The 19629-nt window shown below is 54.7% G+C and overlaps 1 protein-coding gene and 1 long non-coding RNA gene across 6 annotated transcripts in view; one reads left to right on the top strand and one right to left on the bottom strand.

The window, feature by feature from the left end:
• Window positions 1-4728: 4728 nt before the first annotated feature.
• LOC130863885 (uncharacterized) lies at window positions 4729-14229 on the bottom strand. 3 transcript variants are annotated; one of them, XR_009055761.1, is made up of 5 exons: window positions 14101-14229; window positions 11001-11847; window positions 10634-10765; window positions 9942-10188; window positions 5285-9248 (listed from the first exon to the last, which is right to left on the bottom strand). It is a non-coding gene; the product is annotated as an uncharacterized LOC130863885 (long non-coding RNA). The 3 variants fall into 3 exon arrangements; XR_009055760.1 differs by lacking the exon at window positions 5285-9248 and adding an exon at window positions 4729-5044 and having other exon boundaries at window positions 10634-11847; XR_009055759.1 differs by having other exon boundaries at window positions 10634-11847.
• Window positions 14230-14953: 724 nt separating this feature from the next.
• Window positions 14954-19629, top strand: part of Gse1 (Gse1 coiled-coil protein) — a 343505-nt gene continuing 338829 nt past the window's right edge. For all 3 annotated transcript variants that reach the window (XM_057754212.1, XM_057754210.1, XM_057754209.1), the window contains exon 1: window positions 14954-16876. In XM_057754212.1, coding sequence (XP_057610195.1) covers window positions 14954-16876 — 1923 coding nt within the window. The remainder of the gene's footprint in view (window positions 16877-19629) is intronic.

The raw sequence follows: 19629 nt of genomic DNA, 5'->3' as shown, positions 1-19629 counted from the left end.
CCCCCCGCCTTTCTGCCCGCCCAGCGAGCCTGCTCACTCTCTCTTCCCTGAGCCTCTGGGGTGTCCACAGTTGGGAGGGGGTTTTTGTGCCTAGAAGCTCTCACAAGATAACCCTGAGTGAGAGGCTGGGCATTGAGATGAGAGTCAGGGATTAGTCCTAATTCTCCACACTGGCGTGGGGACACCCTGAGGAGACCCAGGAGATTTTGTGTGGTTCCCCCCACCCCGGGAAGAGTAGCCCCTGGTCCTCCCACGCCTGCCACTCTGCAGTTGCACAGAGATCCCCTGCTAGACATTTTGGGATTCTAAGATTTGCTCTGTTTTGAGACAAGGTTTAGATATGTAGCTAACCCTGACCTGCAGCTCCAGAGCCTCCTGCCTCAGCCTCCAGACGCTGGGTCACCAATGTGGGCCATCCACCACACCTGGCACACAGGTTACTAAACTGTAATTGTTTATGTATTTATTCATTTATTTATCAATTATTGTTTGCTGTTTCCAAGACAGGGTTTCTCTATGTGGCCTTTGCTGTCCTGGAACTCACTTTGTAGACCAGGTTGGCCTCAAACTCACAGAGGTCCACCTGCCTCTGCCTCCTGAGCTTTGGGGTTACAAGTGTGCGCCACCACACTTGGCTAAACTATTACTGTTTTAGACAACAACAGAACTGTCAGATGGGCCGCACGGAAACCTTTGAACATCTAAGAGCAAACCCCACATGGTGCTGTTCACCTGTAATCCCAGCACTCTGGATGTGAGACAAGAGGACCGTTGGGAGTTTGAGTCCAGCCTGGGCCACATGGTGAGATTTTTGTCTCATTAAAAACCCAACCAACAAAAGAAAACCCCATGTGTAGGAAAGAAAACCCAGCTGGTCTCCGGGGAATAGGCCTGAGGCCAACTCCAGGCTTTTCTGTGGATTCATAGAATTTTTTAACCTTCTTTTACTGCACAGTGGGGAGGGGGGAGGTTTAACCGCCTTCCTGTCAGAACTTAGACAAACTGTTCTCCTACAGCATCCTTTGGAGGACAACATTGTCATGAAGGGCTCCCTGAACCACAACTCCAGAATCAAAAATGCTTACCAAAAAAGTAAATAAATAAAATAATTTGTGTTAGTTTTTGGCCACAAAAATCTGCCCTAAGCTGACATGAAGCTATTTATAGCCTCCACTTTCTTCTACTCAGTACCGAGATTCACGTCTCAGCTGCAGCGATGCCGACGCGTTTGGTTAACGGTTGGCCTGAGGTAGCGTTTTACGGTGCTCAGATCCACAAATCTGAACTCTAGGCCCCACCTCCTCAATCACAGCCACACTGACACTTCCTGCTTGTCCGGCCATGCACAGGGCTTGTGTGCTGGATGCTCTCTGCCACCCTGTACCACCCGCAGGTGTCCTGGGGGAAGCCGAGGCTCCTAGAGCCTCTGTGGATGAGTGACAGCTGAGGGCTGGGTGCGGCTCCTCCCCTTCTTGCCCCATGCTAACCTCCAGTTCATAATAATGCCTTTCCTTCAGCTTCCTGAGTATTGGGACCACCAATCCCAGTGCTTGTATGTGTGGCTGTCTGTTTGCATGTTTGGGGGTGCACCTATGTGTAAGGTTCATGTGTAAGACCAGAGATTGACATGAGGTGTCTTTCCAGGCCAGTCTCCACTTTGTTCATGGGCACAGAGTTTCAAGTGGAACTCAGAGCTTGCCTGTCCTCTAGTCCAGCTAAGCTTGCTCCAGGGTCCTGTCTCAACCTTCTAATCTCTGGGATTACAAGTGGCCACTATGCCTGCTCAACTTTTCATGTGGGTTCTGGGGACCCGAACTCTTAGGCTTGCCAAATCCTTATTGACGGATCACCCCCCTCAGACCCTACAATTCTTTCAGACACATCTCAAAAGTCACAGCTATTCACGGCATGCCACAGCTCTGGCCTCCTCAGAGAGTCTCCAGAGTACAGGCCTCACTCATTTTGGACAGGCTCAGACCCATTCTGGAGCCTAAAAGGCTTTAGAGCATTGGTTCTCAATGGTTCCCAATGTGGGTCCTGACCCCCCCCCCCCCCAAGACCATTGGAAAACAGATATTTACATTACAATTCATAAGAGTGGCAAATTACAGTTATGGAGTAGCAGTGAAGATAATTTCATGGTTGGGGGTCCCCACAAGAGGAACTGTATATTAACGGGCGCAGCATCAGGAAGTTTGGGAAGCACTGCTGTTGAGTCTGGAGTCTGGACCCTCGTCCAGCCTGGAATCAGGGTAAAGGGACCAGATGCTGTCCTAGTCTGACCTCATCGCCCCGCGAGCAGCTTGTGCCCCTCGGCAGGTACAGGGCTGTCAGCAGCTCCCTGGTGGCCTCAGAGTGGCTCCCAACCAAGTCATTAATCTTGCTCAACACAGAGTGCACAATGCAGACCTGAAGCCATGTCTCCCTTGACCTTTTGGCACACTTCACAGGACACAGCAGGCGTTCCCAGGAGCCTCTACTCCAGAGGGCATTTAGTTTTTGTCTTAATTCAGCCTGCCTATCTTTCCCACTAGACTTTTCTGGGTTTTGCCTTTTTTTTTCCCTTTGAGATAGAGTATCATGTAGCTGAGGCTGGCCTCATATTTGTTATGTAGCTGAGGATCAGCTGAACGACTGATTTCCTGCCTCCAAGTACTGGGATCATAGGCATGGATCACCATACTCAGCTACTGCTCACCAGTTTTCAAGAGTTAAGTATTTCCTTCCATTTATGTCTGTCCACCCACCAACCCACCAACCAATCCACCCATCCTTCCATCATCCATCCCCCACTCCCACTTATCCATCCATCTATGCCTGCCCTCCCTCTCTCTCTCAGCGGCTGGGAGAAACTCTGGAGGCTCAGCTAGTGTGAAAGTGGAGGCTTCCCTGGGCAGAGGAGCTGGGCTGTAAGCCCCTCCCATTTCTCATTTGCATTTAAGGCCTCTCATTTGCATACACACTAATCCTGCTACCCTGCTTGCTCTAGCTAGGCCCAGGCAGCAGGCTCTCTCCCGTGTGCTAGACTACAGTGTTGAGCAAAAACAGATGCTGGCCGCTCACCCTGTGGAATTTGTCAGTTTGGAGGAGACAGATGTGAATCAAGTAACCACACTCTTGAAACCATAATCACAAACAGCCCAGCCAGGCCTCAGCCAGAAGGCTCCTGGGAGGTGGGGACACTCCCCAGAAACCAAAGGCCTGCATGAGTACCTACCAGAAAGGGACATCTAAGAAGGAGGGGCTGTAAGACAGGGAGTTGAGGTGAGGAGACCGGGAAGCTCAGCTGAACAAGGAAAAAGAGGTCGACAATAGATGCAGGGCCTGAGACAAAGGTGCTGGGGGAAGCTGAGGAGAAGCCAGAAAAGGGACACCGCCCAGGGAGGGGGGCTGTGGGGTGGGGGACGACACTCCAAGCCCACAGCGGGCTTTGCCATCCCTTACTCTCTAATCTCCAGTCCTTCCCATTGACTGTTCCAAGTGAAAGTCAGAGGCAAGGGATTCTGGGAAACAGAGTTCATAGGCTCAAGCTGTGGACCAAGGGAAAGTCAGAAATGATGTAGGCACAGTGAGGGAGGTGCAAAGACTGAGGTGTGGAGCACATGGTACCCTTGGGAAGGGTACAACCACGAGCCCCACCTCTCCTGGGTGGAGGCAGTACATAGAACTCACTCTTTAAGCCAAGAATGATGAAGTCTAAGAAGGGTTTGGGGCATGATGGAGCTCCACACAAGAGCTGCGCTTTGAAAAGGGTGTGCTTAGCTGACGGGTGAGCGGCTGTCAGGTCCAGGGGAGGGGAAAGTAGGCAAGCACCTGCTACCCTGCCCAACCTGTATCCTAGGCATGGGTTCTTCTATCTGTCTCCAGCCCATGAGCACTGACAGCAGAATGAAGCCATGGCAGTCAGTGTACAGGGGCCCAGTCACCATGGTGACCGTTTGCTTTCTCCTTGCTTCCAAGTGGCCTGCTCTGTCCCTGTGATCAGAGAGAGCCCTGGCCACCCGCCCCTCCCCAGGCCTCCGCTGCCCCCCAGCCCAGTTGCTGGGGCCATTATATATGTTCATGTCCACCTCTGCTTCCCAGGTTTTACTATCAGCTCAGTTTTCCAGTCTGATCAATACCAATAGCTGTTCACCAGGGAGAGTAGACGGAGGCACCCAGCTGGAGCTGTGGGGGCCTCTGGGATGCAACCTGCTTCCTCTGCTTCTTTCAGGGCCACGGTTGACCCTTGCTTGAACTAAACCTCCAGGTCCCCAGGAAGATGTGATGTCAAGGAAAAGTTCTTTTTTTCTTTTCTTTTTCTGAGATAGGCTGACCTCCAACTCAAAGAAATATGCCTGCTTCTTTTTTCAATTTTATTTAGTTAGTAGTGTGTGCGCATGCACACGTGCACACACACGTGCATGTGTGTGTACAATGAGTGCACACAAACTCACACATGTGCCATGGCACTCATGAAGAAGTCAGAAGTCAGCTTTCAGAAGTCGATTCTCTCCTTCTGCCATGTGAGTTCCAGAGATGGAACTCAGGTTGTCAGACTTAACAAGCACCTCCAATCTCTAGAGCCATCTTGCTGACTCAAGGAAAAGATTTTAAGAAACATAGCAAGAGCACATTGGTGGTATCATGACCTTTCCCATGGGGCAAGATCTATGGGATTTAGAAAAGACGTCATAATTTTTTTTAAAGATTTATTTATTTATTATGTATATATACATTCTGCCTCCATGTATGCCTGCAAGCCAGAAGAGGGCACCAGATATCATTACAGATGGTTGTGAGCCACCATGTGATTGATGGGAATTGAACTCAGGACCTCTGGAAGAGCAGCCAGTGCTCTTAACCACTGAGCCATATCTCCAGCCCAAGACATCATAATTTTGTGTGACCTCGGAGGAGGTACTGTGCTGGCCCTGGGTTTTATATGTCTTCTATGCCTTCTCTGTTGCCTTTGTCCCCTCGAGTCTGGCTTGGAATCCCAGCCCATCAGGAACTATGTGATCTTGGGGAAGGTGCTTAGTCTCTCTGTCACTGGAAACCATACCTGTCAATTCAGACGCGGAGAGGATGACTCATACAGAGCTGAGACAGACTGTGGAGGCTTCAGATCACAGTGACAAAACCAGATGACAGTGACAAGGACCTCATTCGAAGCACCAGCCCTCCACCTCTGTGATCTTAGAGTTGGCGGCAGCGGCAGGATGGGGGTCTTTAACCCAGCCTGAAGAGCAGCTGGAACCAGGGATTGTGCATTTGTGTTCCCGGCAGGCGCTACCCTGCAGAGGCCAGAGGGAGCTAAGTGATGCTAGGACAATGGTTCTTCACCAGTGACTCACGACCTCTTTGGGGTCACATATTAGATACTTACATTATGATTTGTAACAGCAGCGAAATTACACATAGGGAGTAGCAACAAAATAATTTTATGGTTGGGGGGGTCACTACAACATGAGAAACTGTTTTAAGGGTCACAGAGTTAGAAATGCCGAGAACCCCTGTGCTAGGGCCTGAGCAGGCTGCAATTTGAAAATGTATTTCCGGGGATGGAGAGATGGCTCAGAGGTTAAGAGCACTGACTGCTCTTCCGGAGGTCCTGAGTTCAATTCCCAGCAACTACATGGTGGTTTACAAAAATCTGTAATGAGATCTTTTGCCCTCTTCTAGCCTGCAGGCATGGAGGCTGAACACTGTGTACATAATAAATAAATCCAGAAAAAAGAAAGAGGAAAGAAAGAAAGAAAGAAAGAAAGAAAGAAAGAAAGAAAGAAAGAAATGTATTAGCTCTTCAGTCTGAGTATGGTTGGCCTGCGAAAGGAACACGGTTTCAGAGCATGCGTGTTTGCACAGCCCAACAAAGCAGACACTGAGTCCTGGTCTCTGGGCCCATGCGGACATCAAAGGCTGCTCAGGTGGGTTGGGGGTGCCTGCCCAGCTGCAGGGAGACCTGCAGGGTCAGCCTGGCTGTCAGAAGCCTAGGAGCCAAGGGAGGCATCATCAGGAAGGGCTGAGATCAGGAGCCGGTCAGCCACCGGAAAGACAGTCACTGCTGGTGAGATTTGAGACATCTTGTTCAGTGTACAGAAAGCCTACATGTCTCCCTGGGGTTAGAGTTCCACTCCTGGGTGTCCACCCAACAACTGTATCATGCTGTCAACAAAAGACACAATCAGAGTAATGCAGGAAAACACCGTCAGCTCTTGTCTCAGATGGGAACTCCTCCACCCACCTAGGGATCACGATCAGCCAGTCACTGTACTAGCAGGTTCTTGGGGACGCTGGGGTGGGGGACCAGAACTGACAAGGTGTTTATTATAAAGGGAGATTCCCTGGAGTGGCATACACAAGAAGGACTTGGGAGTCCAGTGACAGCTGCCTGCATTCTGGAAAGGCTGAGAAACCAGGAGCTGAAGGAGGCTGGAGCCTCAATCAGGAGCCAAAGGCCTGGAGGATTATGGAGTATTGCTGCAGAGTTTTAGCCCTGAATTCATCCTTCCTGGGAACACCTTCACAGACCCGGCCAGAGGTAAGAGCAACCCTCACAGCCACCAGTGGACACAGCAATACAAAGGATAAGACGGTGCTCTGGGCAGCAGTAGGGAAGGGACTTGGCTGTGGCTCAGTGGCAGAACACTCGCCTGGCACGCACAGAGCTCTGGGTTGCATCCCCAACAACACACATGCACGTGTACACACAGAGAACCCCAAGGAGGAAGAATCAGGCATAATGAGGGACCACAAGAAAGACATCAGGGGTGCATAGGCTGCAGGCCTTTACACAGAGGGGACACAGCCCAGCCCTGAGATAGGGAAAACACACAGAGTATTGTAGGGATCTCCTGTCCCCTCAGCACTCAGAAGGCAGGGGCAGGAGATCAAGGCCATCCTCTATACTACTGCACTAAAGGCTAGCCGGGCTACCTGAGACCTTGTTTAAAAAATAAAAATAAAAAAGGCCAGGATTGATGACTGTCTCCTTTAATCCCAGCACTCAGGAGGAGAGGCATGTGGATCTCTGTAAATATGAAGTCAGTCTGATCTACATAGTGAGTTCTGGGCCAGCCAGGGCTACCTAGCCATATCCCCCGTGTGGCACCCCGAGACAGACAAAAGTGGGTGAGTGGCACTCCAAGCTGGGGGAAGAGCAGCTGGAGGGAGTCCAGTGGGGTGGCACTTCAAGTGGAGCTTTCTCATGGGGGTGCTGGGTGCTCAAAAGTTGACGAATGGAACTAGCTACGTGGCTCTGTGAACACGCAGCCACAAAACCACGGAACTGTCATCTTCATGGTGGACCGTGTAGTCTGGGAGCAACATCTCTATAGCTGGGTTGGAACTGGATATGGGATGCTGGCAAGGGGGTAGGGTGCTTGGGGAGGCAGAATACATTGGTCAAACCCCAGTTTGGTCTGTGAAAACTTAGCGAGGTGCACCTGTGGGTCCCATACTTCCAGGAGCGTCAGGAAGAGGCTTTCAAAAACACAATACCCAGCCAGGCTTGGCGGCCCACTCCAGTAATCGCAACCCTGGGGGAGGGGAAGAAGGCAGGCGGGCTGCTGAAGTGTGAGGCCAGCTGGGGTTACAGTAAGACCCCCACAGAAGAAAACAGGGTACTGCTCTCCAGTGTAGCATCAGGCAGTGTGAACCAGGACAGGCCAGCCACTCCAGAGTGAAGACCAAGATGACGGTCGGGGCTGAGGCAGGTCCTGGTGACTCAGAGGAACATATGGAAAGACTCCAGGGCTGTGGACACAGCCTTCCTGTAAGCCAGAGCCTGAGGAAGCCACTGAGAAACTCTGGGTCCCAGGGTCTGGGGACCTGGCTGAAGATACAGCTGCTAGTGAAGCCACGGGCGGGATGATGAGCAAGATCCCCAGCTTCCAGGGTAGGACACTATGGGGAAGGGTTTGGGGAGGTGGGTCTGCACACCAGGCGCTGTACATTATGAGTGGTGGATTAGAGCAAGGCACTTGGACCTGATGGTCTGGGTTCAATTTCAGCCCTGACACGTCCCAGCTCTGTGACTTTGGGGACATGGGGCCACTGTTTGGAACCTCAGTGCCCCATCAGTAAAACTAACACTAGTGTTCACATATTAAGTGAACATAGCCCCTGGTGCTTAGCAGGCACCCAGCACTTAGTGAACACTTGGCAACATTAGTTAGTTGTCTTTGTCATAGTGGAAGACTAAAGCTGGCTCACCCAATACACTCACTGACTGTGCGCTAGGCACGCTGGGCAGTTGGAGGTTACTCTCGCTTGTCTATCTTTGCTTTCTTCCTCCCCACATGTCCTGCCTTTTCCAGAACTTCTGGGGCTTAGATGCTTGGGAACCAACCACATCAAGGGTTTCCCCCTACAAATCAGAGCCTTGGAGATGCCAGTGGGGAGGGAAGTTTCAAACACACACAAGATTTATGTGGAGAGTCTTTCTTGTCGGGCCCGTGCAGGTCAGCCCTGTGTTCATTTATCAAAAGGTTTTTGCAAAAGCTCTGGAGTTCACTGTGGCACCCTCGAGTTCCTGAGCAGAAGGGCTGGGATGGGCCATGAGCCGTTGTCTCCGGGTCCTCATGCCAGGACCCTTTGCTGTGAACACAAGCTGGGATTTTCACACAAGGGCCTTTGCAAAGTATGGCATACTATGCTGTATGAGGACCCAGAGGGGGACTGTGAGCTGCCGCTTCCTTGCTCTGAGATGGAGGTGTTTCAAAGAGCAGCGGCTGCTGAGATGGGGTTACTAGTACACCGTGGAAGCTGCATGTTTAATGAGTGAACGGAATCAGTCCACATGAAGGGCAACAAAAGGCCCTGTGGGCCGGGTCAGTGGTAGAGGTACTTGGCACCAAGCCTGACGCCTGGACTTTAAGGCAAAAACCCACATAGAGGAAGAAAACCAGTTCCCACAAATTGTCTCTGACGTCCACAGTATGATGTGGCAGACCCCTCTGTCCTCTCTGCTGGTTAGTTTTTGTCCCTTTGACACAAACTATTGTTATGTGGGAGGAGAAAACTTCAACAGAGGAACTGCCTCCATCAGACTGGCCTGTGGGCAGGTCCGTGGGGCTTTTTCTTGATTGGTGATTGATGTAAAGGGGTCCAGACCAATGTGGGCAGTATCATCCCTAGGCAGGTGGTCCTGGGTTGTTTAAGAACGGTAGATGAATGTGAGGCAATAAGCCGTGTTCCTTCATGGCTCCTCCCCTGCACTTGAGTTCCTGCTCCAACTTCCCTTAATGATGTAGTGTTATCAGGACCTGAAAACCAAACCAAATAAATCCTTTCCCCCAAAGGTCATGGCATTTATCACAGCAATAGAAAGCAAACCAGGATACTCCCTCTTAACACACATGCACAGGCTCATATGCATGGATGCACAAACGCATGTGCATGCACAGTGTGTGTATATAAAAAATGTGTGCATATGTATGTATGTACACACACACACATATGCAATCCCTAAAATACAACACAATTTCACCAGCCTCACCCGGGTACCCTGAATTGCACCTTTGAACAAGTCCCTGCTTCTGGGGACCCAATTCCCAGCTTCTACAGCAGAGGCAACACTTCCTCAGCCACCAGGCATTGTTGTCATAGCTGTCAAGTGTTAATGGGTATGACTGGCTTAGAGGCCCCAGGTCAGCCACCTAGGCATTGTTTTTTTATTGTTCATAGTAACATTCTTTCCCTTCGAGGAGGATATATTATTCGCCAGGATCCTGCCATGTCTGAAGCTCTTTCTGTGCAAAGTAGTGAAGTGCTTGCTCTAACCACATGGAAAGGGAAGAAGGGAAGTGGGGGGTGGGAGGTGGGGAGCAGAGGGGAGAGGGAAGAGCAAGGAAAGAAAGGGCAGCCAAAGACCAGTTTTCCTCTTTTGGTCCCCAGCTAGCTGGAGGACAAGCACAGGGCCCAGGTTGCCTCCGTAGAAGCAGATGAACAGATGGTACCTGGGTCCGGGGAAGGATGCTGGAGGAGCACACCTGGATCCTGGGAAGGATGCTGGAGCGCTCCCGGGTCCTAGGAAGGATGCTGGAGGAGCGCCCCCGGGTTCTGGGAAGGATGCTGGAGGAGTGCACCCCGGTTCTGGGAAGGATGCTAGAGGAGCGCTCCTGGGTCCTGGGAAGGATGCTGGAGGAGCGCACCCAGGTCCTGGGAAGGATGCTGGAGGAGCGCTCCTGGGTCCTGGGAAGGATGCTGGAGGAGTGCACACAGAGGACAAGAGAAGTTACAAAAGGAACAGTGAGCACTGGTGTCAAAACCACAGACTGGGAAAACTGCATGCCTTGGGATAGTTGCAATTTGATATCAGGTTCTTGGAAAGAATGAAGGACAGAGAAGCTGAAGACTACAGAGGGGCAAGATGATGCTGGTGGGATTTCATATATATATATATATATATATATATATATATATATTTTATTATATATTTGGTTTTCCAAGACAGGGTTTCTCTGTATAGCCCTAGCTGTCTTGAAACTGGAGACTTGCTCTGCAGACCAAACTGGCCTTGAACTTAGAGATCTGCCTGCCTCTGCCTCCCAAGCATGGGGATTAAAGGTGTGTACCATTACCAGCCTTATTTTTAATATTTTTATTCTGTGAAAGTTCCATGTTTGTATAAAACACATTTTGCTCTTACCTGCCTCCTGCCAAGGTTTTATTTTTTGAGACAGGTTTTCATTATGCAGCCCAGGCTGGCCTTATACTTCCCGTCCATCTCCAGGGTGCTGGGATTACAGAAGGTGTCATCCTGCCAGACGGCCTGATGATTCTAGAACAGAAGGCACCATGAGGTTTGGAGTCCTGTGTCTCTGGTTCCAACATTGATTGAGCCCTGTGAAACTGGGACAGTGCAAGGCAGGCCAGCTGGGGCTCGGCCCCTTGGGAGACACAGCCGGAAGCAGACACAATAGTGTGTGGTGCTGGGAGCTGGAGACAGCTAGGGGGAGGCCGGGAGATGCCCCACAGGAAGCCAAAAATGTGAGCTGTGCCCAGATGTTCTGTACCTCCACTGCCTGTCTCCACGGAACCTGTGGGCTCTGTATTCCTTGCCCTGAGCCAGGGCTGCTGGGAGCTGCAATGTTGCCCATGCCTTGAATAGAGACAGGTATGGAAGGAACATGGACCCCTCCAGCCACTGGCAGGGGGATGACTCTGCTGGGTACCCTGAGTCTAGATGCTGTGACTCTTGGCAGGCATGCGTGGATGGCTCAAACCAGCTTTGAGCTTCGAACATGTGAACAGCCAGGTTGGGGGCTGGGATGACTTTGTGACAAAGTAGATACCAAGGCGTCTTGGCGTTTGAGCATCTGGCACCACACAGCTGGCTTTGTATCCAGGCCAGAGTCTGTGAGAGCTTTAGTTTCCTTAGATGCACAGTTGGGGACATATGAAAGAAGAAAACTGGTACTCTGAAGCCATCTCTGGCCATCCCTGGCTCATGCTGAACTTAGGGCAACCATTCTTACCAGCTTTCATAGGAGCCAGGGTCGGGGGAGTGGGTGTGTGTGCTCTCCTGTGTTACCTGCTGTTCCTAGGGGCTGGTTTCTCCTTACTCTGAATCTCTGTCTTCTCATCTGAAAGCCAGGACATAGCGACACAGCCACAGGCTCTGCGGGGATTCAGGAGCTGACCCCTGCATGGCCCAGACTTGTGCTCAGTGCTTACCCAGCATGCAGGGAAACCACTACTGCTATATGCCACATGGGGGCTTTGCCTGGGTCCCTCAGCTCTTTTCCTTTGAGACAGGGTCTCACTGTGTAGCCAATGCCAGCCTTGAACTTGAGATTCTCCTGCCTTGGTCTCTGGAGAGCCGGGCCTGTCAGCATTGCTTAGGTTCTGCTTCTCCCAGTCCTAGAAAAACGTGTCATTTTTTTAGCTCTCCTTTCCTGATGGAGAAACAGAGACCCAGAGAGTCAGAAGATCCCCCCCCCCCAACTGCCAAAGCTAGTAAATGCTGCTGTGATGTCAGTCTGGTGTGTCTGGCTGAGCTGCAGCTCCACCCCCATGTCACCCACCCCCAGATGACTCAGCAACATCACCTGTCTTCTTCCTTCTCTGATCTGTGCCAGGGGATTTCCTGAGTCATTCACCCATTGAGAGAAACAGAAATCTGCCCCCGCTGCCCACTTCACATACAGAAGCATAAGCACAAACATGCACATTCATCAGCATGCATGCATGTACATTCACATGCCTGCACAGTGCACGCATGTATACCTGCATGCATGCATGTAAACACAAATGCATGTCTGTATAACACCAAGCATTAACACACATAAACACAGGCATGCAAAACACACACATGTATTCCTGGACTTGCACACACAAATACATATGCATGTGTATATAACTATGCATTAACACACACAGATGTATGTACAACACACACATGTATGCCTGTACTTGTTCACACACATAAATGCACACATATGTCTACATACACAGCACACGTGTGTACTAACACACACATGCTAACATGCACACCACAGCCTCCTGTCCTGTCAGCCTTCTGTGCCAGGCATCTCTCTGACTCTCAATTGGCCCACTGTGTAGTGAGCATGTGCCCATTGCACATAGCAGGAGACTGGGGTTTGTAGATGTAAGCGGTCTGCCTCTGTCTGAGGCACACACAGCTGGCAGAATGTAGTTTGGGGCTTTGGATCCAGGTATAGAGCCAATCCTGGCTATCCAGTGTGCAGGATGGACCTGGGAGAAGCTGGCTTTTGGGAGATGAAAGGATGCAGGAAACAGAAGATGGCACAGGAAATAAAATGAACGATGAACAGATGTGCAGGAACAAGGGCAACTCCAGCTGAGCCTGTACAGATGAGCCTGAGGGGCTCTGAAGATGGGCAGCTGGACCAGGCTGAGGGGCCTTCATCTCCAGGGAACCTGCTGGGTTTGGGCAGGAACAGTTACCCCAGACTCCTTCCTATGGGGTGAGGCCCCCAGTCCTTACTCGGTAAGAGGGGAGATAGGGTTCCTTCATGAGGGGGTTCCCATTCATAGCCTCTCCTCTGGCAAGGTATGAACAATGCCAGCAGCCACGGAGTATCCCCCCCCCAACCAAAAAAAAAAAATATTCTGCAGGACAGTTTGCTGAGCCAGCACTTTTCTGGGCCAGGAAAAGAAGAGTCCCATGCTCTGCCATGTTGACACCCCATTCGGTTGCATCTGGAGCCCTGGAATGTCAGGGATTCCCAAGAGGCCTTTCTCCTGCCCATTTACATGGGGCAGGGGATCTTTATTTACATGTCAGTTTACCAAGTAGGGGCTCCTGTCCCCGGGGGCCCCAGTTTAGGCAGGGTAGACAGCTGGAAGCCGCTGGAAAGTAGAGGCTCACAGTTCTGAAGCTTCAGGGGGTCTGTTACAGATGGGAGACTTGAGGCCCAGAAAGGTTCAGGATTGCTTGGTGGCCCAGTCTGAACCAAAGGGCACCATCTGTGCTGTGTGTGTGTGTGTGTGTGTGTGTGTGGTGTACATGTGTGGGCCTGTGTGCTTGGGAGGTGCCAAGGACAGTCTCCAGCAGCTTCTGGGTGACGGGGGCCAGATGTCTGCCTGAGGAAGCTGCATGCTCCATGCAAAACCCTGCTGCCTGGGTCTGAATCCTGCCTGGCCCCTGTTTTTGAGCCATAAAGGGAGGGACATCCCACACTTGCTTCTTGGGGCAAGGAGCTAAGAAGCATGTAAATGCTAACTTGGCATGCAGGTCTGTCTCTGTGTTAAACAACTACAACGTATCTGCACACAATACATTAAGTCCTGGACATCTGTGGTCTCTGCTGCAACACTTTAACAAGAAGGAAAAGGGCACAGAGAGGTGGAGTTCTTAGTCACAAGACACACAGTACCCTTTCTGCTCCTACCCCTAGGGTGACTCTGTGGCCCCTGGTCAGTTGGGGGTGGGGGCAGGCTGTGAGGACTGTCTCCAGGGTGATGGCAGGAGACAAGTCCTCTTCCCTCTGTCTCCAAAACTAGGGCATTGGACTCAGAAAGGTGATTCCAACCCTGGGCTATGGAAGGTCCAGGACCTCCCTCAGCTTCTGGGGGCAGGAGTTGGGGGGTGCCCTTCCCAAGCCTCCCTTGGTACCCATCGGTCCTCACCTGGCTCTAATGCGTCCGGCTTGACCTTTCCTTAAAGATCAGCGGCAGCGGCTGATGGGTTTCGTGGGTCCCAAAGGAGACCCTTCAGACAGCCCGAGCTACGGGCTGCAGAGCCCCTAATTGGAGCAATGAATCACCGCAGGCTCCTGCTGGACACAGAATAGACAGAGGAGCTGAGCGCTATTGTGCCATAGTTTGGGACGCAGGGGGGTGAGAGAGGGTGGGGAGGGAGGAGGACGGGGGGGGGGGTTGGGGAGAGAAGAGGTCAGGGGAGGAGGAAAAAGGAGGATCATCGAGAGGAGAGGATGAGTCAGGGGAAGAGGGGCGGAGAGGAGGTAAAGAGAGGAGGATTAGGAGGAGGAGGAGGAGGCAGGGGAGGAGGGGAGGGAGAGGAGGATTAGGAGAAGGAGGAGTCGGAGTCGGGAAGGGGGGAGGAGCCCGGTTGGAGGCGGGCAGCAGGGCGGTGCGAGGGAGGGCTTCCCCGCCTCTGCCTCCCTCCCGCGCCCTCCGCCCCGCGCCGCCCCGCCTCCCTCCTCCCCAATTAAATGACCCGACGCTCGGGCCGGCGCCGGAGCTCGCACATGCGGCCGCCGCAGCCGCCCGGGGCTCGTCGCCACAGCCGCCACCGCCACCGCCACGTTCCGGGCGCGCTCTCCGGCGCCGCCTGGGCCCGCACCGCCCCCCGCCTGGGACTCGGCAGCCCCGGGCACTTCCGCGGAGACCCTCCGTGCGCCCCGGGCCGCGTGCGCGCCGCCGACCGCCAAACTTTGCGAGTTGGGCGCGGGGCCTCGGGGCGCGCGGTCGGAGCAGCGGCAGCCGCGGGGAGCGCGGGGGCGGGCGCGGCGGCCGGGCCATGAGCGGCCGGGCGGCGCCGCTCTCCCGCAAGCAGCGGCTCATGGCAGCGGCGGGCGCGGCCCTGTCGTGCTTCATCTGCGGCGGCGGCATCGCGCGCGGCAAGGAGCTGAAGCTACCGGTGAGGCCGGCGGGCCCCGCGCAGCCCTTCTTCCCGTTCCTGCAGCAGCAGGAGCCGGCTCCCGGGGCGCGCGGGTTGAGCGCGACCGATGGCTGCGTGCTGGTGTGCGCCGTGTGCCGCTGCTTCCTGGCCGAGCAGTGGGCCGCCTTTGAGCGCGCGCGCACGCCCGTGGACAAGCGCGTGTACTGGCTCAAGCGGCCGCACCAGTGCGACGCGAGTGCGGGCGGCCGGCGCGGGGCCCGCGAGTGGAACGCCGAGGACGCGCGCGACTCGGAGCTGTCGGAGCTGTCGGACGCAGACGCGCTGCCAGAGCCGGAGCCCGAGCCGGAGCCCGAGCCCGAGGATGCTAACGACGCCACCAAGCCCGGAGCTCGGCGTCAGCGCACGGGGCCCGGGACGCACTGGGCTCCCGAGCCGCGGGCCAGCGTGCTGAGGGGCATCCAGGAATCCTGGCCTGTCCCCACTGTGCCCGACGGCACGGACAGCGCCGTCCCTAGCCGGACCGCGGGGCCCCCAGAGCGCAGCAGCACCCCCGAGGGCAGCGACGTCGCCGTGAGCCTCGGGGACGAGGGCCTGGAGCGGCCTCCCCGGACACCCGCGGACAACCAGGCCCGCTGCTGCTACGTCTGTGGGTCGGCGCTGTCGCCAGCCTCACAGCATCAGATCCACGTGCAGAAGCAAGAGGCCCCCTCACAGGCGCCCTTCTTCCCCTTCCTTTGGCTGCACAGTCCCCCGCCTGGCGCCCAGCCCATCACAGAGGCGGGCAGCACCCTCGTGTGTCCCTGCTGCTTCTCGTCCCTCACGCACCAGTGGCAGAGCTTCGAGTTGGCCAACGTGCCTGTCCTGCAGCGGCTCTACGTGGTTCCCCTGAACAGCCACGCCCCCGGCATGGCCTCTAAGGCCCGCAGACTCCCAAGAGACGAGGGGCCCGCCCCCGCCGCCGGGCTGCTGCGGGAGGCCTGCTACCTCTGCGGGGAAGACTGTACGCGGGATGCCCGGTTAGTGCCCTCCCGCATCGTCAACGGCAACTCGGGGAGCTCCATGCACTTCCCCTTTCTCAGCCTTCTGCCTTGCCCACCCAACGCTCGGCCCCCCAACAAGCGCTGTGAGGTTCGCAGCTGCCCCAAGTGCTTCAGCGTCCTCGAGGACGTCTGGGCCCTGTACCGGGCATCACACAACCGTGAGCTTATCAGCTCGGTGCAAGGCTTCCTGGGCAGGTACCACCAAGCTTTCTCTGCTTCAGACCCTACTCTGAGCGACCTGCCCGCTTCTGCGCAGGGAGGTCCGCCTGCCGTCTGTTACATCTGCGGGGCTGAGTTGGGGCCGGGCAAGGAGTTCCAGCTCAGCATGAACCCCGCTAGCCACCTGGGCGAGAAGGAGCCCTTCTTTCCTTTCCTCACCGTCTATCCGCCCGCCCCGCGGGCCAGGCCTGCAGACTCCACAGGCCTGGTGGCCACCTGTGTGCTCTGCTATCATGACTTGCTGGGTCAGTGGCTGCAGCATGAAGCCAGAGGTGCTCACCAGGGTGTCAGCGCCTGGTCTAGGCAGTACCAGGTGGACACATTCGTGTGCTTCTTCTGTCAGCAAGAGAAGAAACGGTGTCTGGGGCTGAAGTCGGTGAGAGTGGCCAGGCTGCCCTTATTCCTGTATACCCTGAGAGCCAGCCACAGCCTGTTGGTGGATGACGGCCGGCAGCTGATAATCGGTGCCTGCGTGGATTGTGGGACCCTGGTTTGTGCAGGTCAGGGACTCGTCAACCCTGCCCCCGTGGGCTGGAGCTCCCCAGCAGCAGGAGTAACAAAGGTAAGCCTTACAGTAGCTTTCCTCTCCTAGAGCCTCTGTGTGGTCAGGAGAGATGTTTTCTGTTCTTTGGCCCACATCATAGATTCAGCCTGGTGGGTCCCAGCAGGAGGCTTTGCCTTGCTAGCTTGGCTGTCCTTGGAGGCCTGGGGCAGGAGGTTCGAGGGTCTGGGGGGCAGGCAGGGGTGGAAGAATAGCCACTGCTGGAATCAGCAGGCGCGGGGCTGAAGCTGGGCGTGTTTGCTGCGAATCTATCAAATGGAGGAAGTTCAGGGCACTGCTGTTGTCCGCCCGATAACATTGGTAATTAGCGTAGCCACGCAGGTCACCCGGAGGTCTCGGTGGGAAGTCCCTCTCACCAGCTCCTGGCTAGCTCGCTCCTCCCAAGATTCCCACCCAAGGGCCTTTCGTTTGAGTCTTCCTGGTGGCTTTACGAAGCAGATGGCAACAGATTCCAGACGTGTAGGCGTGGGGCACAGTCGCATGGGACTCGGGATGGTGGCCTAGACAACCTTTGCAGTGGTTAGTCTCTTCTCTGGGAGTCAGCTGTGTGGAGCTGGCCGAGGCCTGGGGCCTGTTCTCAGGATGCAGCTGTCTGCATGGTAGGAGACAGTCGGGGCACTGGGACATTGGGACCTCACTTCGTAAGAGCCAGGCCAGGGGCTGGCCAGGTGGCTCCCGGGAAGGGGCGTCAGGCATATCTGAATTGCACTCACTGTCCTGCCCTTGGGCTGGGATCCTGATCCCTACCAAACAGACTGTCCTGTTCTGGGCAGAGGCCTGTGTGACAGTGGATAGGGCCCTTCAGAGAGACACAAGGGTGGGCAGGGGGGTCCAGTTCAGGAATGGCTGTATGTCAAGTGTCTTGGTCCTGCAATTAATTGTGCATGGGTGTGTGTGCGTGCGTGTGTGCGTGCGTGCATGTGCGTGTGTATGTGTATGTGTGAGTGTGATGCCTGGGCACACCGAGGCTGACCTATGAGGCAATCCCTGTTCTGCCTGGGTATCCCTTTTCCAGGCTTACAACGCCCCTGCCTCACACAGTGCCCTTATCTTTTCTTACCAGAGCTGGCCTTGGTCTTTAGTTGTCTTTAAAGCTTTGATGGCAAAGGGAATCACCTGCTTCTGGCATAAGACGCCGAGCCTTTCATTAGCCACAGGTGTGTGGCAGCCGAGGCTGAGGCTGTTGCTGAGATTTGGGAGGCACAGCTCCACAAGGCCTGAAGTGTGAGAGGAGCTTGGCTCTGGGGCAGGACAGGCCTGGTCCCGGCCTGCCCCTGTCTTTGCTGCAAGAGCTGTCTGCCAACAAGTTCTTATCCTGGCTGGGCTCAGCTCTCTTGGCTGAGAAGTAGGAATACAGGCCACATGGTTTGTAGGGACGTTTTGATAATTAAACTAATGGGGGGCATTTGAATGTCGCCAGGCCAAGCTCACTGTGTTGAGGCTGTTCCTGGCGCCCCTCTGTTTGGGCAGAAGGCACAGGGCAGTTCTGAGTAAGGCCACCGCCCCAAGCCGGTGCCTCTTGGAAGTTTGCGGTGGCCCTGTGTGGGTGGTTGATGCTCACTGGGGGCATGGAGTTTTCTCTGAGGAGTGCCTACTTGATGCTAACTTGACCTCTGTACAGGAACCCAAGTAATCAAAAGATGCCTGGGTCCCAGGGCAGCAGGGGTGGGAAGTAAGAGCAGTCAGTGTGGCCCACAGCCCCCTCCCGTTTCTTACTCCCCACACTGAGACTCAGGTGAGTTCCATGACCCTCACAGCCAGCAGGTGGCTGGGGGGTTCCAGCCTGAACTCAGGACCTCCGTGACCCCCTGGGCCCTGCTCCAGCAGTTTGCCCGAGACTCACTGGAACCCCATAAAGTAGCAAAACGTACAGAGACAGGGAGAACCCTGGAGCCCTGGGGGTTCAGGAGAGCCATCTGGAGATGAGGGACAGAAAGTACCAGGTCTGCTAGCCTTTACCGGGAGTAAGAGCTTGTCCTCTCTGCTGAAGGGTATTCAGCTTGAATGAAGGTGTGGAAGGGGCAGGGATGTGCCTGCAGTCAGGCCTGTGCTGCAGTGGGGTGGGAGGGCAGGCTTGTCTCAGACTCCACTATAGCGATGGGGGGGGGGGAGGAGTCATTCAGCTCCCAGGGTCTGAGGATGCCGGAAAGGAGCCCTCTGCCCTCTGCCCTTCCTCTGCGCTCCTGTTCTTCCCATTTATCCCACAAATATTTATAGAGCGCCTACTCTGAGCCAGGCACCGTTCCAGATGCTGGGATCCGGTGGCAGGCACAGCCTGCAGTGTCCCTGGGGAGGAACAGGCACAGAAGGTCCAAAAGGCTGTTTCCCCGCAGCGCGCTGGGAGCCGTGAGGCCATCAGCCAGACTGGGTGCAGTGCAGAGACAAGTGGAGGCCGTGCAGAGGACCAGGCTCCTGGGCTGTCGGGAGTGGAGGCATAGGCACAGCTTCTCCGCTGGCTTCCTGAGCTGCCCCTGCCCCCTCCCCCAGGGTCCCCGAAGGTCCAGTTGGCTTCCCTTTCTTTCTGTGTGCTGTCTGAGAACTTAACTGCGCATCAGGAGAGCCTTGTAAGGGCCAAGGGGACCCACTTGGTGGGGACATGGCATGTTCCAGAACCTTCTGGTATTTTGGAACCCTGGTAGGTGCTCCTACAAGTGAATCAACGTGAAACATCTGAAATATGATGTGTCTGGGATGCTGGGCGGTGGACCCCCCCCACCCCATCTTTTGGTCTTCTAGAGCTTGGTGTCCTGCAG

The sequence above is a fragment of the Chionomys nivalis genome, chromosome 21 (assembly GCF_950005125.1).
Source record: "Chionomys nivalis chromosome 21, mChiNiv1.1, whole genome shotgun sequence".
In the NCBI taxonomy this organism is placed as follows: Eukaryota; Metazoa; Chordata; class Mammalia; order Rodentia; family Cricetidae; genus Chionomys; species Chionomys nivalis.
This window is presented reverse-complemented; position numbering and strand designations above follow the sequence as displayed.